The sequence below is a fragment of the Oncorhynchus keta genome, chromosome 7, assembly GCF_023373465.1.
Source record: "Oncorhynchus keta strain PuntledgeMale-10-30-2019 chromosome 7, Oket_V2, whole genome shotgun sequence".
Lineage (NCBI taxonomy): Eukaryota > Metazoa > Chordata > Actinopteri > Salmoniformes > Salmonidae > Oncorhynchus > Oncorhynchus keta.
In genome coordinates this window covers 38,262,554-38,276,895 of record NC_068427.1, presented here as the reverse complement: position 1 = coordinate 38,276,895, position 14,342 = coordinate 38,262,554, and the positions used below count along the sequence as shown (strand labels likewise).

Here is a 14,342-nt window from a genome sequence, read left to right as displayed (position 1 = left end):
TAGGGGCCGAGCCCGAACCATAAAAAACGGCCCCAGACCATTATTCCTCCTCTACCAAACTTTACAGTTGGCCCTATGCAGGTGGCCTTGTCCTGGCATCCGCCCAAACCAGATTCGTCCGTCGGACTGCCAGATGGTGAAACGTGATTCATCACTCCAGAGAATGCATTTCCATTGCTCCAGAGGCCAATGGTGGCGAGCATTACCCCACTCCAGCCAACGCTTGGCATTGCGCATGGAGATCATAGGCTTGTGTGCAGCTGCTCGGCCATGGAAACCCATTTCATGAAGCTCCCGACAAACAGTTATTGTGCTGACGTTGCACACAGCCATGCAATCTCCATAGACAAACATTTGTAGTAGAATGGCCTGCCTTAGGCAGAGGACGGTAATCCAGAGTAGTGGGGCAAAGGTACAGGACGACAGGCAGGCTCAGGGTCTGGGCAGGCGGAATGGTCAGAACCGGGATATTAGACAACAGGAGCAGGAAAACAGGCAGGAGCAGGGAAACAAAACGCTGGTAGGTTCTACAAACAGAGAACACAGGTATAAATACACAAGGGATAATGGAGAAGATGGGCAACACCTGGAGGATGGTGGAGAGAATCACAAAGACAGGTGAAGCAGATCAGGGCATGACAACTTTAAGACATGAAGGTCAGTCAATCTGGAACATTTCAAGAAAGTAGCAGTTGCAAAAACCATCAAACACTATGATGAAACTGGCTCTCATGAGGATCACCACGGGAAAGCTGCTTTATTGTTCTTTTATTGAGTTACTTTAAAAAACAAATTACCTTCGTTTATTTAGTCTATTTTCTTAATTCTATTTCTTGAACTGCATTGTTGGTTAATGGCTAATAAGTAAGCATTGCATGGTAAGGTCTACTACACCTGTTGTATTCAATACATGTGACAAATATAATTTTAATTGATTTGAGATGTGCCCAAAGAGCAACATATCTGGTGAGTATGCAGGCCATGGAATAATGGACATTTTCAGCTTCCATGAATTGTGTACAGTTCCTTGGGACATTGGACCGTGTATTATCATGCTGAAACAGGAGGTGATGTTGCAACACAGCTGGGTTAAAATTTGAGAGGTGCACGGGATTCAATTTGGATTCTTTATGCCTCCAGAGGTTCCGCAATTGCGTCACACCATCCACACGGCGCCTCTGACCACATTTCGGATCAAGCATAAATTGGCTCTAACATTTTAAATGCCAGTTGTCAGATGAGCAGCGAGCACAGCGCGAACGGTAGCAGCTGGCCAGAGGACATCATAGCGCAGCGCACAGCTCTGATCTGTACAAGGAGGAGGATGCGAGTCTTCGCTGTGATCTGGGCCATTGGGTTCTTCTTGAAGGAAGCGCAAGCCTGGGGCTTCAGAAATGGAATATTTCATAACTCCATATGGCTGGGTAAATCGCGCTTTCTTTGTAACTGTGGGAGCCTTAAATCATTAGGTTGCTTTTCAACAAGGGATTCATTTCGGAAGTAACTGTTATGCATGCCAACAATTGCAAACATTGGCATTCTTTAGGACGTTCTCCTGAAAGTTTTCTGTGTTTGTATTTTAGAAGATGATTGTGGAATGTTCAGTTGTAATATTTAGCACCACTATACCACATTGGATCTTTCAAAAAGTTGGGTCGCTTGGACAAAGACATAAGAGGCGCAGTTTCCCTTTGTGTCCAAAACTGAATTTAAAACAATCCTTATTTAGGCTAATTATCGTTCCCATATGTCAGAAAATTATTATTTTATGTTCACTTTTCTAACAGCTCTTTACCTTCAACATACTCTTACAATCCTACACAACATAGGCTATTGACAGTGTTGTGAACATTTAGCATTTTCCCTGATAACACTTTGCCTACATAATCTTTACAGTTCTGTAACGTTATTAAATGGCACATAGCACTGTGATGTGTGTTCAGGTAAGGGGTAGAGTTGGACACTGGCATATTTATGACTGAACACTGTATTGGTTGACTTGCAAACACAATACTTCATTTTGTCTGAGGGACAAGAAACACACATGAACAAGAACGCTGTGCAAACTTCAGAACATTATTTCAGTGTTCAGTTTAGGGAATAGCATTGCAGTGGTGAAAAATGTACCAAAATGTCATACTTGAGTAAAAGTATGTATGTAGAAAATGACTAAAGTAAAAGTCAACCAGAAAAATACTACTTGAGTAAAAGTCTAAAAGTATTTGGTTTTAAATATACTTAAGTTTAAAAAATGTACACTCTGGGCTTATAATGAGAATGAGGCGCCACCTCACAAGGCACCTTGGAGGGTTGGTTTGACTAGTAGGTGAAAACATTAGTTGGTAACTAATTTGGAGTGCTCTCCAAGTCCTACAAGGTCATGCATGCGTGATATCAAAACAGCCTCAAAGGAGGACTCCCCATAGGGAATGGCCACTTCCAACAGGGAGATTACAAACACTAAGCTTCTGTCCTAAGGGTTTATATCCAGCCACAACATGTTAGAGTTGAAAGATTTTGGCCTATCCACTGTGTGTGTTTCATGTTTCTTTCCTTCCGCTTTGGACTTCTTAGACTGAAGCCACTTTGCTTGCTCCCTGAGAAAGATGCCTCCAATCTTGTAAAACAGAATATTTTCTGCTTGTTTCCTGTTGCCTGGATATGTATTGTTGTAGCTGTGTCTCACTGTAGTGCTTTGATGGTGATGGCAGTGTTGACTGACAAGAAAAACACCTTCAGCCATTTAGAATCAGGCCTCCGCCGCTCAGCTCACGATGACTGTGAATTCTCGTTCTCATTGGCCATTTAAGTGTGTTAACCCTCACATGGCTGCCGGCCCAGACGGCATCGCAAGCCGTGTCCACAGAGCATGTGCAGACCAGCTGGCTTGAGTGTTTACAGCAGTGGAGGCTCCTCAGAGGAGGGGAAATAAAAAATAGTGAAACATTAACATGAAGTTATCCTTTTTAGATATACTAAATGTAGTCAAATAATTGATTAAAACACAATGAAGATCTACAGTAGCCTCAATAGCACTCTGTAGGGTAGCACCATGGTGAAGCTGGAGGACAGCTCGTTTCTGTCCTCCTCTGGGTACATTGACTTCAATACAAAACCTAAGAGGCTCATGGTTCTCACCCCCTTCCATAGACTTACTCAATAATTATGACAACTTCTGTAGGACGTCGTCCAACCGATCAGAGCTCTTGCATCATGAACTGACATGTTGTCCATCCAATCAAAGGATCAGATAATTAATCTAGTACTGAAAGCATAAGCTTCAGCTAGCTAGCAATGCCATGCATAAAATGTGGTGAGTAGTTGACTTGAGAGAGAACAACAATAGTTTAACAGTTTTGAACAAATTAATTTCTTTAAAAAAGGAGAAGCAAGAGAGGGAGAGATATCTATAATTTGCTGTATTGTTTTTTTCACTTTCACTTAGCTAGTGAATGCAGCTAGCTAGTTTGGCCGAATCAAACACCCAGCTCAAGCAGATATGGCTATGACTGTCCAACACTGGAACTCTTCCAAGTCAAGATAAGCTTTTGCTTCATTAATCTATTGACACCGGGACCCGCCCGTGTAACTGCCAAACTGCTTGCTGACCTTACACTGTACTGCATGATTTAAGTGGGTTTACTATCAAATCAAATCTAATTGTATTGGTCACATACACATATTTATCAGATATTATTGGGGGTGTAGCATTAGTTCTAGTATCTATGTTGACTATGACATTAGCTAGTTAATATGGCTACAACAATGTAGGCTGTGTGTAGCGGTTAGTGATTATGATATGAGTGTTCTGTTGAAAAAGATGCAGGCAAGAGTGTGCGACCTGTGCACCTACATTGTAAACTTATAGGCTAGGTTGTAGCAACCTCATGATGGGTATAGGGAACATTTTAGTATCATGTAGAAGCCTAAATATATCAATGTTACGTTGAGCTGGCTGAATGGAATATGAATGACAGTCATCCAATAAAATGACTACCTCCCCGTAGTACTCACTTCTGTCATCATGAAGTGCTTTGAGAGGCTAGTTACGGAACATATTCCCTACACCTTACCCGACACCCATATCGGCCCAACAGATCACCATTGCACTGCACACTTCCCTATCGTGTCTGGACAAGAGGAATACCTATGTAAGGATGCTGTTCATCAACTAGAGCTCAGTCTTCAACTCCATAGTGTCCTCCAAGCTCATCGCTAAGCTTGGGGCCCTGTGTCTGAACCCTGCCCTGTGCAACTGGGTCCTGGACTTCCTGACGGGCCAACCCAGGTGGTGAAGGTAGGCAATAACACCTCCGCTACGCTGATCCTCAACACGTGGGCCCCTCAAGGGTGGGTGCTCAGTCCCCTGCTATACTCCCTGTTCACCCATGACTGCGTAGTCACACACGTCTCCAACTCAATCATCAAGTTTGCAGATGATACAACAATAGTAGGCCTGATTACTAACAACGACGAGACAGCCTACAAGGAGGAGGTAAGGATTCTGGAGGAGTGGTGCCAGGAAAATAACCTCTCCCTTAACGTCATCAAAATGAAGTAGACCGTGGACTCCAGAAGACAGCAGAGAGAGCACGCTCCCATCCACATTGACGGGGAGTAGAGGGTGAAAATCTTCAAGTTCCTCGGGTGAACATCACTTACAACATGATATGGTCCACCCACACAAACAGTGTGGTGAAGAAGGTGCAAGGAGGCTGAAGACATTCTGCTTGTTCCCTAAGACCCCCACAAACTTCTACAAATGCACTATTGAGAGCATCCTGTCAGGCTGTATCACCACCTGGTATGGCAATTGCACCATCCGCAACCGCAGGGCTCTCCAGAGGGTGGTGCGGTCAGCCCAATGCATCAACAGGGGCACACTGCTTGCCCTCCAGGACATCTACAGCACCCAGTGTCACAGAAAGGTCAATAATATCATCAAAGACCTCAGCCACCCGAGCCACGGCCTGTTCACCCCGCGACCGTCTACAAGGCGGAGACAGTACAGGTGCATCAAAGCTGAGACCGAGAGACTGGAAAAACAGCTTCTATCTCCAGACCATCAGACTGTTAAGTAGTCACCACTAGCCATTCTCTGCCCAGTACCCTGCCCTGAACCTTAGTCACTGTTACTAGCCATCTACCACCTGGTGCTCTACCCTGCACCTAGAGACTACTGCCCTATGTTCATAGTCTTTGAACATTGGTCACTTTAATAATGTTTACATGCTGTTTTACCCACTTCATATGTATATACTGTATTCTAGTCGAGGCTCATTCTATATATTTTTACTGCTGTACACACATTTTCTATTCACATACTGTCTAAACATATACAGTATATTTAAATTCCAGACTCTGACATTGCTCGTTCTTTATTTGTGCGTGTTGTTTTGTATTACTACACTCTTGGAGCAAACATAAGCATTTCGATGCACCTGCGATAACATCTGCAAACTATGTGTCCACGACCAATAAAATTTGAGTTGTTGTTTTTTCCTGGACAGAGCAAGCCGCCGGAGTCTACCACAGGGAATCGCGTAAAGGGAGATACCAACTGACTTATAAGGAAGCCAAGGCCGTGTGCAAATACGAAGGAGGGACACTGGCCACTTACGATCAACTGGAGGCTGCTCGTCAGATAGGTTTGCAATGCAATAACTCCCCCATCCCCTCCAAACTGGTGGTGGTGGTGGTGCGCTCTCTCTCTCTCTCTCTCTCTCTCTCTCTCTCTCTCTCTCTCTCTCTCTCTCTCTCTCTCTCTCTCTCTCTCTCTCTCTCTCTCTCTCTCTCTCTCTCTCTCTCTCTCTCTCTCTCTCTCTCTCTCTCTCTCTCTCTCTCTCTCTCTCTCTCTCTCTCTCTCTCTCTCTCTCTCTCTCTCTCTCTCTCTCTCTCTCTCTCTCTCTCTCTCTCTCTCTCTCAGAAGGAGTCTGGAGGAACATAACTCACAAGCAGCACAATGTTGCCAATTAGATTCTATCAATGTCAATGACTTTCAACCTAAGCACTGGCAGTTCATGAGTGGCCCCTGAGCCCTGAGTTTACAAAATGCCATTACCACTGTTGATTAACGACGCCTCACAGTTTGCCTAAGAACACATGTAACCAGTTTATATTAGCCAAACATGTGGTCACTAGTATCACTGGTCAAGCAATGGCATGAAGAGCTGTGTTTATCTTGTCTTTCTCCCATGAAATCAATCAAAGACATCTTGCAACTACAGCTCCTGCAACCCGTTGCTTTGTGGGACTGCAGCCGGTCCCAATTCTCTCCCTATCCCTTCCCCTTGGGCCTAACCCTTTGATGTTTGCTGATCTGAAGGGTAAATAAGCAGTGTAAGGGCGTGGCCCTTCCACCATATTCCCAGCACTTTACAGCTCTACAAACATTGAAGGGTTAGGACCAAGGGGTGGGGAGGGAATTGGTCCGGCTGTGATCAGAGGCCTCTCAAGTATTGTAAGAACGATAACACTTGCCTAGCTGGGTAACGATGCTGTTCCCATGGCTGGCAGACGGATTGAAGCCCAATCAGGCCCTGGAACTCAGGATCTGGCATTTGGAACCCACTACTCGTCTGTCTGTGGTTGGAGCTGAGCTGCCCTATGGCCAATCAACCTAGGAGCCTTGAGTTTATTTCTCTTGCCTTTCCTCACTGACTGTGGTTCGCTGATTGACTGGAGGCTTTTAAGATACATTGGAGTTCATTATGCTTTACCCCAACCATCCCCTTCCACATCCCCCACATCAATGGTCTGCTTGTAATTGCAGATGCAAAAACACATTTTTGACAGGGACAATAGCATTTCCAAAGACTTGGTTTTGTTTTAAGGATATGACCAAGCCAAATGGCTGGTGATAATCCAATATTCCCTTGAGATCTTCTGTTAGTGTTTTATCTGTGGTACTAAGACGGGGATGGATGCTAGCTCTATAAACCAAGCTCTCTTATGGTTTTATCAGTGACACTCTTTCGTGAATCTTTCAGATTGGTTACCAGACTAATTTTTTGCCTCTCTGTCTTAGGTTTACATGTGTGTGCGGCTGGATGGTATGACAAAGGACGTGTGGGCTACCCTATCGTCAAAGCCGGTGCCAACTGTGGTTTCGGCAGGGTTGGCATCATCAACTATGGGTACAGGTTGAACAAGAGTGAGAGATGGGACGTCTACTGCTACAACCCCAACTGTGAGTAGTAAAATCATGACAAATGGGAGCATTGTAGTTACTCTACCATACTAACCTAAATGACAACCTGTACAGAATACAAAATATGCAAGACATGCATTCTAAAGTAAAACTGCAAAGAAATTCACTTTATGTCCTGAATACAAAGCATTATGTTTGAGGCATATCCAACACAACACTGAGTACCACTCTTCATATTTACAAGCATGGTGGTGGCTGCATCATGTTACGGGCATTTCGGTACACCCGCAATAATATCTGCTGAATATGTGTATGTGACAAATAAAATTTGATTTGATTTGAAAACCTGAATCAGTGGGAGACAAATTCACCTTTGAGCAGGACAATAACCTTAAACACAAGCCCAAATATACACTGGAGTTGTTTACCAATACCACATTGAATGTTCCTGAGTGCCTAGTTGCGCTTTTGACTTAATCAGCTTGAAAATATATGGCAAGACTTGTAAATGGCTGTCTAGTAATGATCAACAACCAACTTGTCAGAGCTTGAAGGATTTCAAAAAGTATAACGTGCAAATATATAATCCAGGTGTGCAAAGCTCTTAGAGACTTACCCAGAAAGTCTCACAGCTGTAATGGCTCTTAGAGACTTACCCAGAAAGTCTCACAGCTGTAATGGCTCTTAGAGACTTACCCAGAAAGACTCACAGCTGTAATGGCTCTTATAGACTTACCCAGAAAGACTCACAGCTGTAATGGCTCTTCGAGACATACCCAGAAAGATTCACAGCTGTAACCGCTGCCAAAGGTGATTCTAACATGTTTTGGCACAGGGGTGTGAATACTTAAGTAAATTAGATATTTCTGTGTTTTATTTTCAATACACTTGCAAAAATGTTTTTTTTTTTTTAAGTTTTCACTTTGTCATTATGGGGTATTGTGTGTAGATGTGTCATAAAAAAAATGTAATCCATTTTTAATTCAGGCTGTAACACAACAAAATGTGGAATAACTTTCTGAAGGCACTGTGTCTTCCTAATACCCCTGCACATGACTCTGCATTGGTATCCCGTGTACTGTATATAGCCAAGTTATCGTTACGCATTGTGTATTTATTCTTCGTGTTATCTTTTTCTATTATTATTATTTAAAAAATAAAATACATCTCTGAATTGTTGGGAAGGGCCAATAAGTAAGCATTTCATTTGTGTCTACACCTGGTGTTTACAAAGAATGGGACAAATAAAAATGTAATTTGATTTGGAGGTTTTTGAATAACTTCCTTAAAATGTTCAATTCATGTTTTAACAATACTTTTTAATAACACTACTTGCAGATAGGACACATGGACTTTAATTTCCTTAGGCATTAATCATGCAAACACATTCCTTTTTTAGTGAGATTCGAACATATAATTTTCTGTTTTTATTCATGGGAGTAGTTCACTGCGCCACCAGGATGGAGCTAGCGTGCCATGTTTTTTACACATACAAAGCTGATCATTTTAGTCTATTCAAACAGACCCCCTTTCAAAGGAAACAATCGTTCATTAAGATCAGGTGTGGCCATTTAGTGGGCGTGGCCAACAAAACCTGAACACACTTAACAAGATAGAGGCTAGAGAGAGTTTTGTTGACGCTGAGAACGGAATGTATGTTTTTAAACACAATTCTTAAAACTTTCTCTGAATATTAATAAAGTAGAACGTTTTCTTAAAATTCTCAGAACAATTTGAGAACATGATTTTAAATAGAACCATGAGGAATCCTGTAGTAAACATTATGCTGAAGTACTGAAATTCCCACAGAAGAACATTGTTTCTTAACATTCTCTGAACTATTTGAGAACATTCCCAATGTCAAACCAGTTGGAAACATTCCTGGAACATTACCAAAAAGGTAACCATGTTTGAAATTGTAGGAAATATTCTGTTAAAGTAATGAAATACCAAGAAAATAATGTTATTTTGTCAAGTTGCTTAAATGTGCAGAGACTTTTCCAAAGCCAATCAACTATCCTGCACCATTCCCAGAAAGTTGTGGGAAGGTTGTACACTCTCACCAAGATCTAAGAAACATTTGGTTCTCAGAACGTTGTGTGTTAGCTGGGACTGGACTGTTTAATGGTGTGTCAGTCTTATAGAATGGTGAGGCTGAGGAAAATAATTATACAAGTCTGTGGGTAAAGCAAAGAAACACTTCAAGATGCAAAGCCTATTAGGGACAAACTGAAACCCAAATGGCCCGAACATCTCTAGATTGTATGTAAACCTCGTACATTATAGATTGGAGTGGCAAAGCAACACTTTGAGGTCAAAGCCAGCAAGGAACACTTAATATCCAATGACTGTTATTTGTCGATATGATATATAAAAAAACTTTCAGTAATGTGGTAAAAATCCAGTCTTTAAACTGTCCAATGGTGGCACAGCCTCCCCCTTCTTGCAGGGGGGCCTCATGCTCTGACTTATCAGGGGGCCCTGTGAAACTGCGTTATGCCACTGACGGAAATCAAATACATGAAGTCAAAGCAACACGTTGAGGTGTAAATCCAAAGAGGAATACACTGAACTCTTAATGGTCTGACTCTAGATAATACCAAAATGAAATCTGTGGTAAGAACCAAGTCTTTAAACTCTAACTCCTTTTGTGATACGTACTCAGTATTTATTCAATCATTAACTATTAGGGACGTATTTACAACACTTTTACAACATATTTAATTAATCATGACAAAACAGCTGTATTGGGGCCTGTTTTTATTGTGGAGAATGATACATGATAGTTGGCACCACGTGACGACTGTACTCAACATGGAAGAGGTTGCCTCATTGGATGTGATAGCTGCCTTGAGTGATACTGCCTGTGACCCTGGTCAAAAAGTAGTACACTACAAAGGGAATAGGGTGTCATTTGAGAAATCAGCACAAATTTTCTCCCTAATTCCCTGTGATGTTGAGGATATATGGTTCACATTTGATAAATTACAGTTGAAGTGCTTTGAGAGACTAGTCAAGGACCATATCACCTCCACCCTACCTGACACCCTAGACCCACTCCAATTTGCTTACCTGACGGGCCGCCCCCAGGTGGTGTGGGTAGGCAACAACATCTCCACCCCGCTGATCCTCAACACTGGGGCCCCACAAGGGTGCGTTCTGAGCCCTCTCCTGTACTCCCTGTTCACCCACGACTGCGTGGCCACGCACGCCTCCAACTCAATCATCAAGTTATCAAGTTTGCGGACGACACGAGTGGTAGGCTTGAGTGGTAGGCTTGATTACCAACAACGACGAGACGGACTACAGGGAGGAGGTGAGGAGGCCCTCGGAGTGTGGTGTCAGGAAAATAACCTCACACTCAACGTCAACAAAACTAAGGAGATGATTGTGGACTTCAGGAAACAGCAGAGGGAACACCTCCCTGTACACATCGATGGAACAGTAGTGGAGAGGGTAGTAAGTTTTAAGTTCCTCGGCATACACATCACAGACAAACTGAATTGGTCCACTCACACAGACAACATCGTGAAGAAGGCACAGCAGCGCCTCTTCAACCTCAGGAGGCTGAAGAAATTGTTGTCTTGTCACCAAAAGCACTCACAAACTTCTACAGATGCACAATCGAGAGCATCCTGGCGGGCTGTATCACCGCCTGGTACGGCAACTGCTCCGCCCACAACCGTAAGGCTCTCCAGAGGGTAGTGAGGTCTGCACAGCGCATCACCGGGGGCAAACTACCTGCCCTCCAGGACACCTACACCACCCGATGTTACAGGAAGGCCATAAAGATCATCAAGGACAACAACCACCCGAGCCACTGCCTGTTCACCCCGCTATCATCCAGAAGGCGAGGTCAGTACAGGTGCATCAAAGCTGGGACCGAGAGACTGAAAAACATCTTCTATCTCAAGGCCATCAGACTGTTAAACAGCAACCACTAACATTGAGTGGCTGCTGCCAACACACTGACTCAACTCCAGCCACTTTAATAATGGGAATTGATGGGAAATGATGTAAAATATATCACTAGCCACTTTAAACAATGCTACCTAATATGTTTACATAACCTACATTATTCATCTCATATCTATACGTATATACTGTACTCTATATCATCTACTGCATCTTTATGTAATACATGTATCACTAGCCACTTTAACTATGCCACTTTGTTTACATACTCATCTCATATGGATATACTGTGCTCGATACCATCTACTGTATCTTGCCTATGCTGCTCTGTACCATCACTCATTCATATCTTTATGTACATATTCTTTATCCCCTTACACTGTGTATAAGACAGTTTTGGAATTGTTAGTAAGATTACTTGTTGGTTATTACTGCATTGTCGGAACTAGAAGCACAAGCATTTCGCTACACTCGCATTAACATCTGCTAACCATGTGTATGTGACAAATAACATTTGATTTGGTGTTCATTCAGAAGACAAAGTCTCTTTTCTAATTATTATTATTTTTTGTATTTTACCTCCCCTTTTCTCCCCAACTTTGTGAAATCTAATTGCGATCCAATTACGATCTTGTCTCATTGCTGCAACCCCCAACGGGCTTTGTAGAGGTGAAGGTCGAGTCATGCGTCCTATGAAACATGACCCTTTAAACCGCGCTCCTTAACCCGGAAGCCAGCTGCACCAATGTGTCGGAGGAAAGACTGTTCAACTGACGACTGAATTCAGCCTGTAGGAGCCCAGCCCACCACAAGCAATTGCTAGAGTGTGATGAGCCAAGTAAAGCCCCCCCGGCCAAACCCTCCCCTAACCCGGACGACACTGGGCCAAACCCTCCCATAACCCGGACGACACTGGGCCAAACCCTCCCCTAACCCGGGCGACGCTGGGCCAAACCCTCCCCTAACCCGGACGACACTGGGCCTAACCCGGACGACGCTGGGCCAAACCCTCCCCTAACCCGGACGACGCTGGGCCAAACCCTCACCTAACACGGACGACATGGGCCAAATAATACGCCGCCCTACTGGATTCTCTGTCACGCAGTTATGACACAGCCTGGGATGAAACCGCGTCTGTAGTCACGCCTCAAACACGGCAATGCAGTGCCTTAGACTGCTGTGCCACTCAGGAGGCCCCTAACTTTATTTCTAACGTCATTCAGTGGTCACATCAGAGAGAACAACATAAGCAAAACATAATACCCATATTTTAATTTATCATACTGCATTTACTTATGATGACAGCAAATGTAATACACTGATGTAGTAATACATAATGATAGTTCTTGCTGAAATGTTTTGCTTATATGATATCATTACCCTAGAGTCTAAAGCAACAGCTAGTGTGCAGAATATTCTCTTTACTTTTGTCTATGGACATTACCCATCACAAAGTCTTATTTAATCCGCTAAAGTATTCATCTATTACATTTTACATTTAAGTCATTTAGCAGACGCTCTTATATTTCCTCATCCTATCTCCTCCTTCTTTCTCCTGGTCCACAGCAAAGGAGTGTGGAGGTACTCTGACAGATCAGCAAAGGATCATCCAGTCACCCGGTTACCCAGAGGAGTACCAGGATGAGCAGATCTGCTACTGGCACATCCGTGTGCGCTACGGACAGAGGATACGCCTGCACTTCCTGGAATTTGATGTGGAGGAGGACACGGCCTGTCTATCAGACTTTTTAGAGATCTATGACAGTTATGACGACATCACTGGCTTCGCCGGGAGGTGAGGATCTAGGTTTTGATTGAATGTGCCTTTACATTTAGTTTTAGTTTGTTGAGTTCACGTTGTAATGGTTTATCTGGATTGTTAGTCGTATCCAAGATGGTAGAAAGTTGCATTGTACTAAATGTATTGATACTCACATCGTAAGACTCATGTCTTTCCCCACAACATACTGTCATAACATAGGCTACTGTCTGACCATTAATCAACTATCAAGTAAATACATGTATTATTTCCAGGTACTGTGGATATTATTTACCAGATGACCTCATAAGCACAGGTATGCACAAACGCATTCCTATTTTATTACCATATTAAATGCTATTATTATAGATCAAAAAGCTACAGTAAATGTCTGGCATTGATAACCCTTTTTTAATCATCAATTGTTTATTGATTTCCAATTATAAGTGTTTTCAATGATAAGCCTGTCACCTTTCTCCGTTTCTCTCTCCCACAGGGAATGTGATGACACTAAAGTTCCTGTCCGATGCCTCTGTAGTCGCAGGAGGCTTCCAGATGGAGTACATTGCTGTGAACTCTTCTCTCCTCCACTTCCAGAATGACACCAGCTGTTGCTTCACCTGACCAATGTTTACTTATTTTTTCAGCATGATCAGCTTTTATACAGGTAACAAGCTAAGATTAGGAGAACTCCCTTTAAGAGTGTGCTCCTAATCTCAGCTCGTTACCTGTATAAAAGGCACCTGGGAGCCAGAAATCTTTCTGATTGAGAGGGGTTCAAATACTTATTTCCCTCATTAAAATTCAAATCAATTTATAACATTTTTGACATGCGTTTTTATGGATTTTTGTTGTTGTTATTCTGTCTCTCACTGTTCAAATAAACCCACCATTAAACTTATAGACTGATCATTTCTTTGTCAGTGGGAAAACATACAAAATCAGCAGGGGATCAAATACTTTATTCTCTCACTGTAGGCTGTCTTGTCGGTGATCAGGTCTACCACTGTTTTGTCATCGGAAAACTTAATAGTGTTGGAGTCGTGCCTGGCTGTGCAGTCATGCGTGAACAGGGAGTACAGGAGGGGACTGAGCACATGCCCCTGAGGGACCCCCGTGTTGAGGATCAGCATGGTGGATGTGTTGTTACCTACCCTTACCGCCTGGGGGCGGCCCGTCAGGAAGTCCAGGATCCAGTTGCAGAGGGAGTTGTTTAGTCCCAGGGTCCTTAGCTTCGTGATGAGCTTTGAGGGCACAATGGTGTTAAACGCTGAGCTGTAGTTAATGAATAGCATTCTGACAAGTGTTCCTTTTGTCCATGTGTGAAAGGACCATGTGCAGTGCAATAGATATTGCATCATCTGTTGGGGCAGTATGCAAATTGAGTGGATCTAATGTTTCTGGGATAATGGTGTTGATGTGAGCCATGACCAGCCTTTCAAAGCACTTCATGGCTACAGAAGTGAGTGCTACGTGTTGGTAGTCATTTAGGCAGGTTACCTTAGTGTTCTTGGGCAC

General features: G+C 43.1%; 1 protein-coding gene across 2 annotated transcripts; it reads left to right on the top strand.

The window, feature by feature from the left end:
* The first annotated feature begins 1,111 nt into the window (after nt 1-1,111).
* LOC118386353 (tumor necrosis factor-inducible gene 6 protein-like) lies at nt 1,112-13,725 on the top strand. 2 transcript variants are annotated; one of them, XM_035774041.2, is made up of 6 exons: nt 1,132-1,424; nt 5,511-5,648; nt 7,028-7,189; nt 12,632-12,860; nt 13,100-13,140; nt 13,321-13,725. In XM_035774041.2, the coding sequence occupies exons 1-6, from the start codon at nt 1,238-1,240 to the stop codon at nt 13,446-13,448; spliced, it is 885 nt and encodes a 294-aa protein (XP_035629934.1). In that variant the 5' UTR covers nt 1,132-1,237; the 3' UTR covers nt 13,449-13,725. The 2 variants fall into 2 exon arrangements, with proteins under 2 accessions (XP_035629935.1, XP_035629934.1); XM_035774042.2 differs by lacking the exon at nt 5,511-5,648 and having other exon boundaries at nt 1,112-1,424.
* The last annotated feature ends 617 nt before the right edge of the window (nt 13,726-14,342 follow it).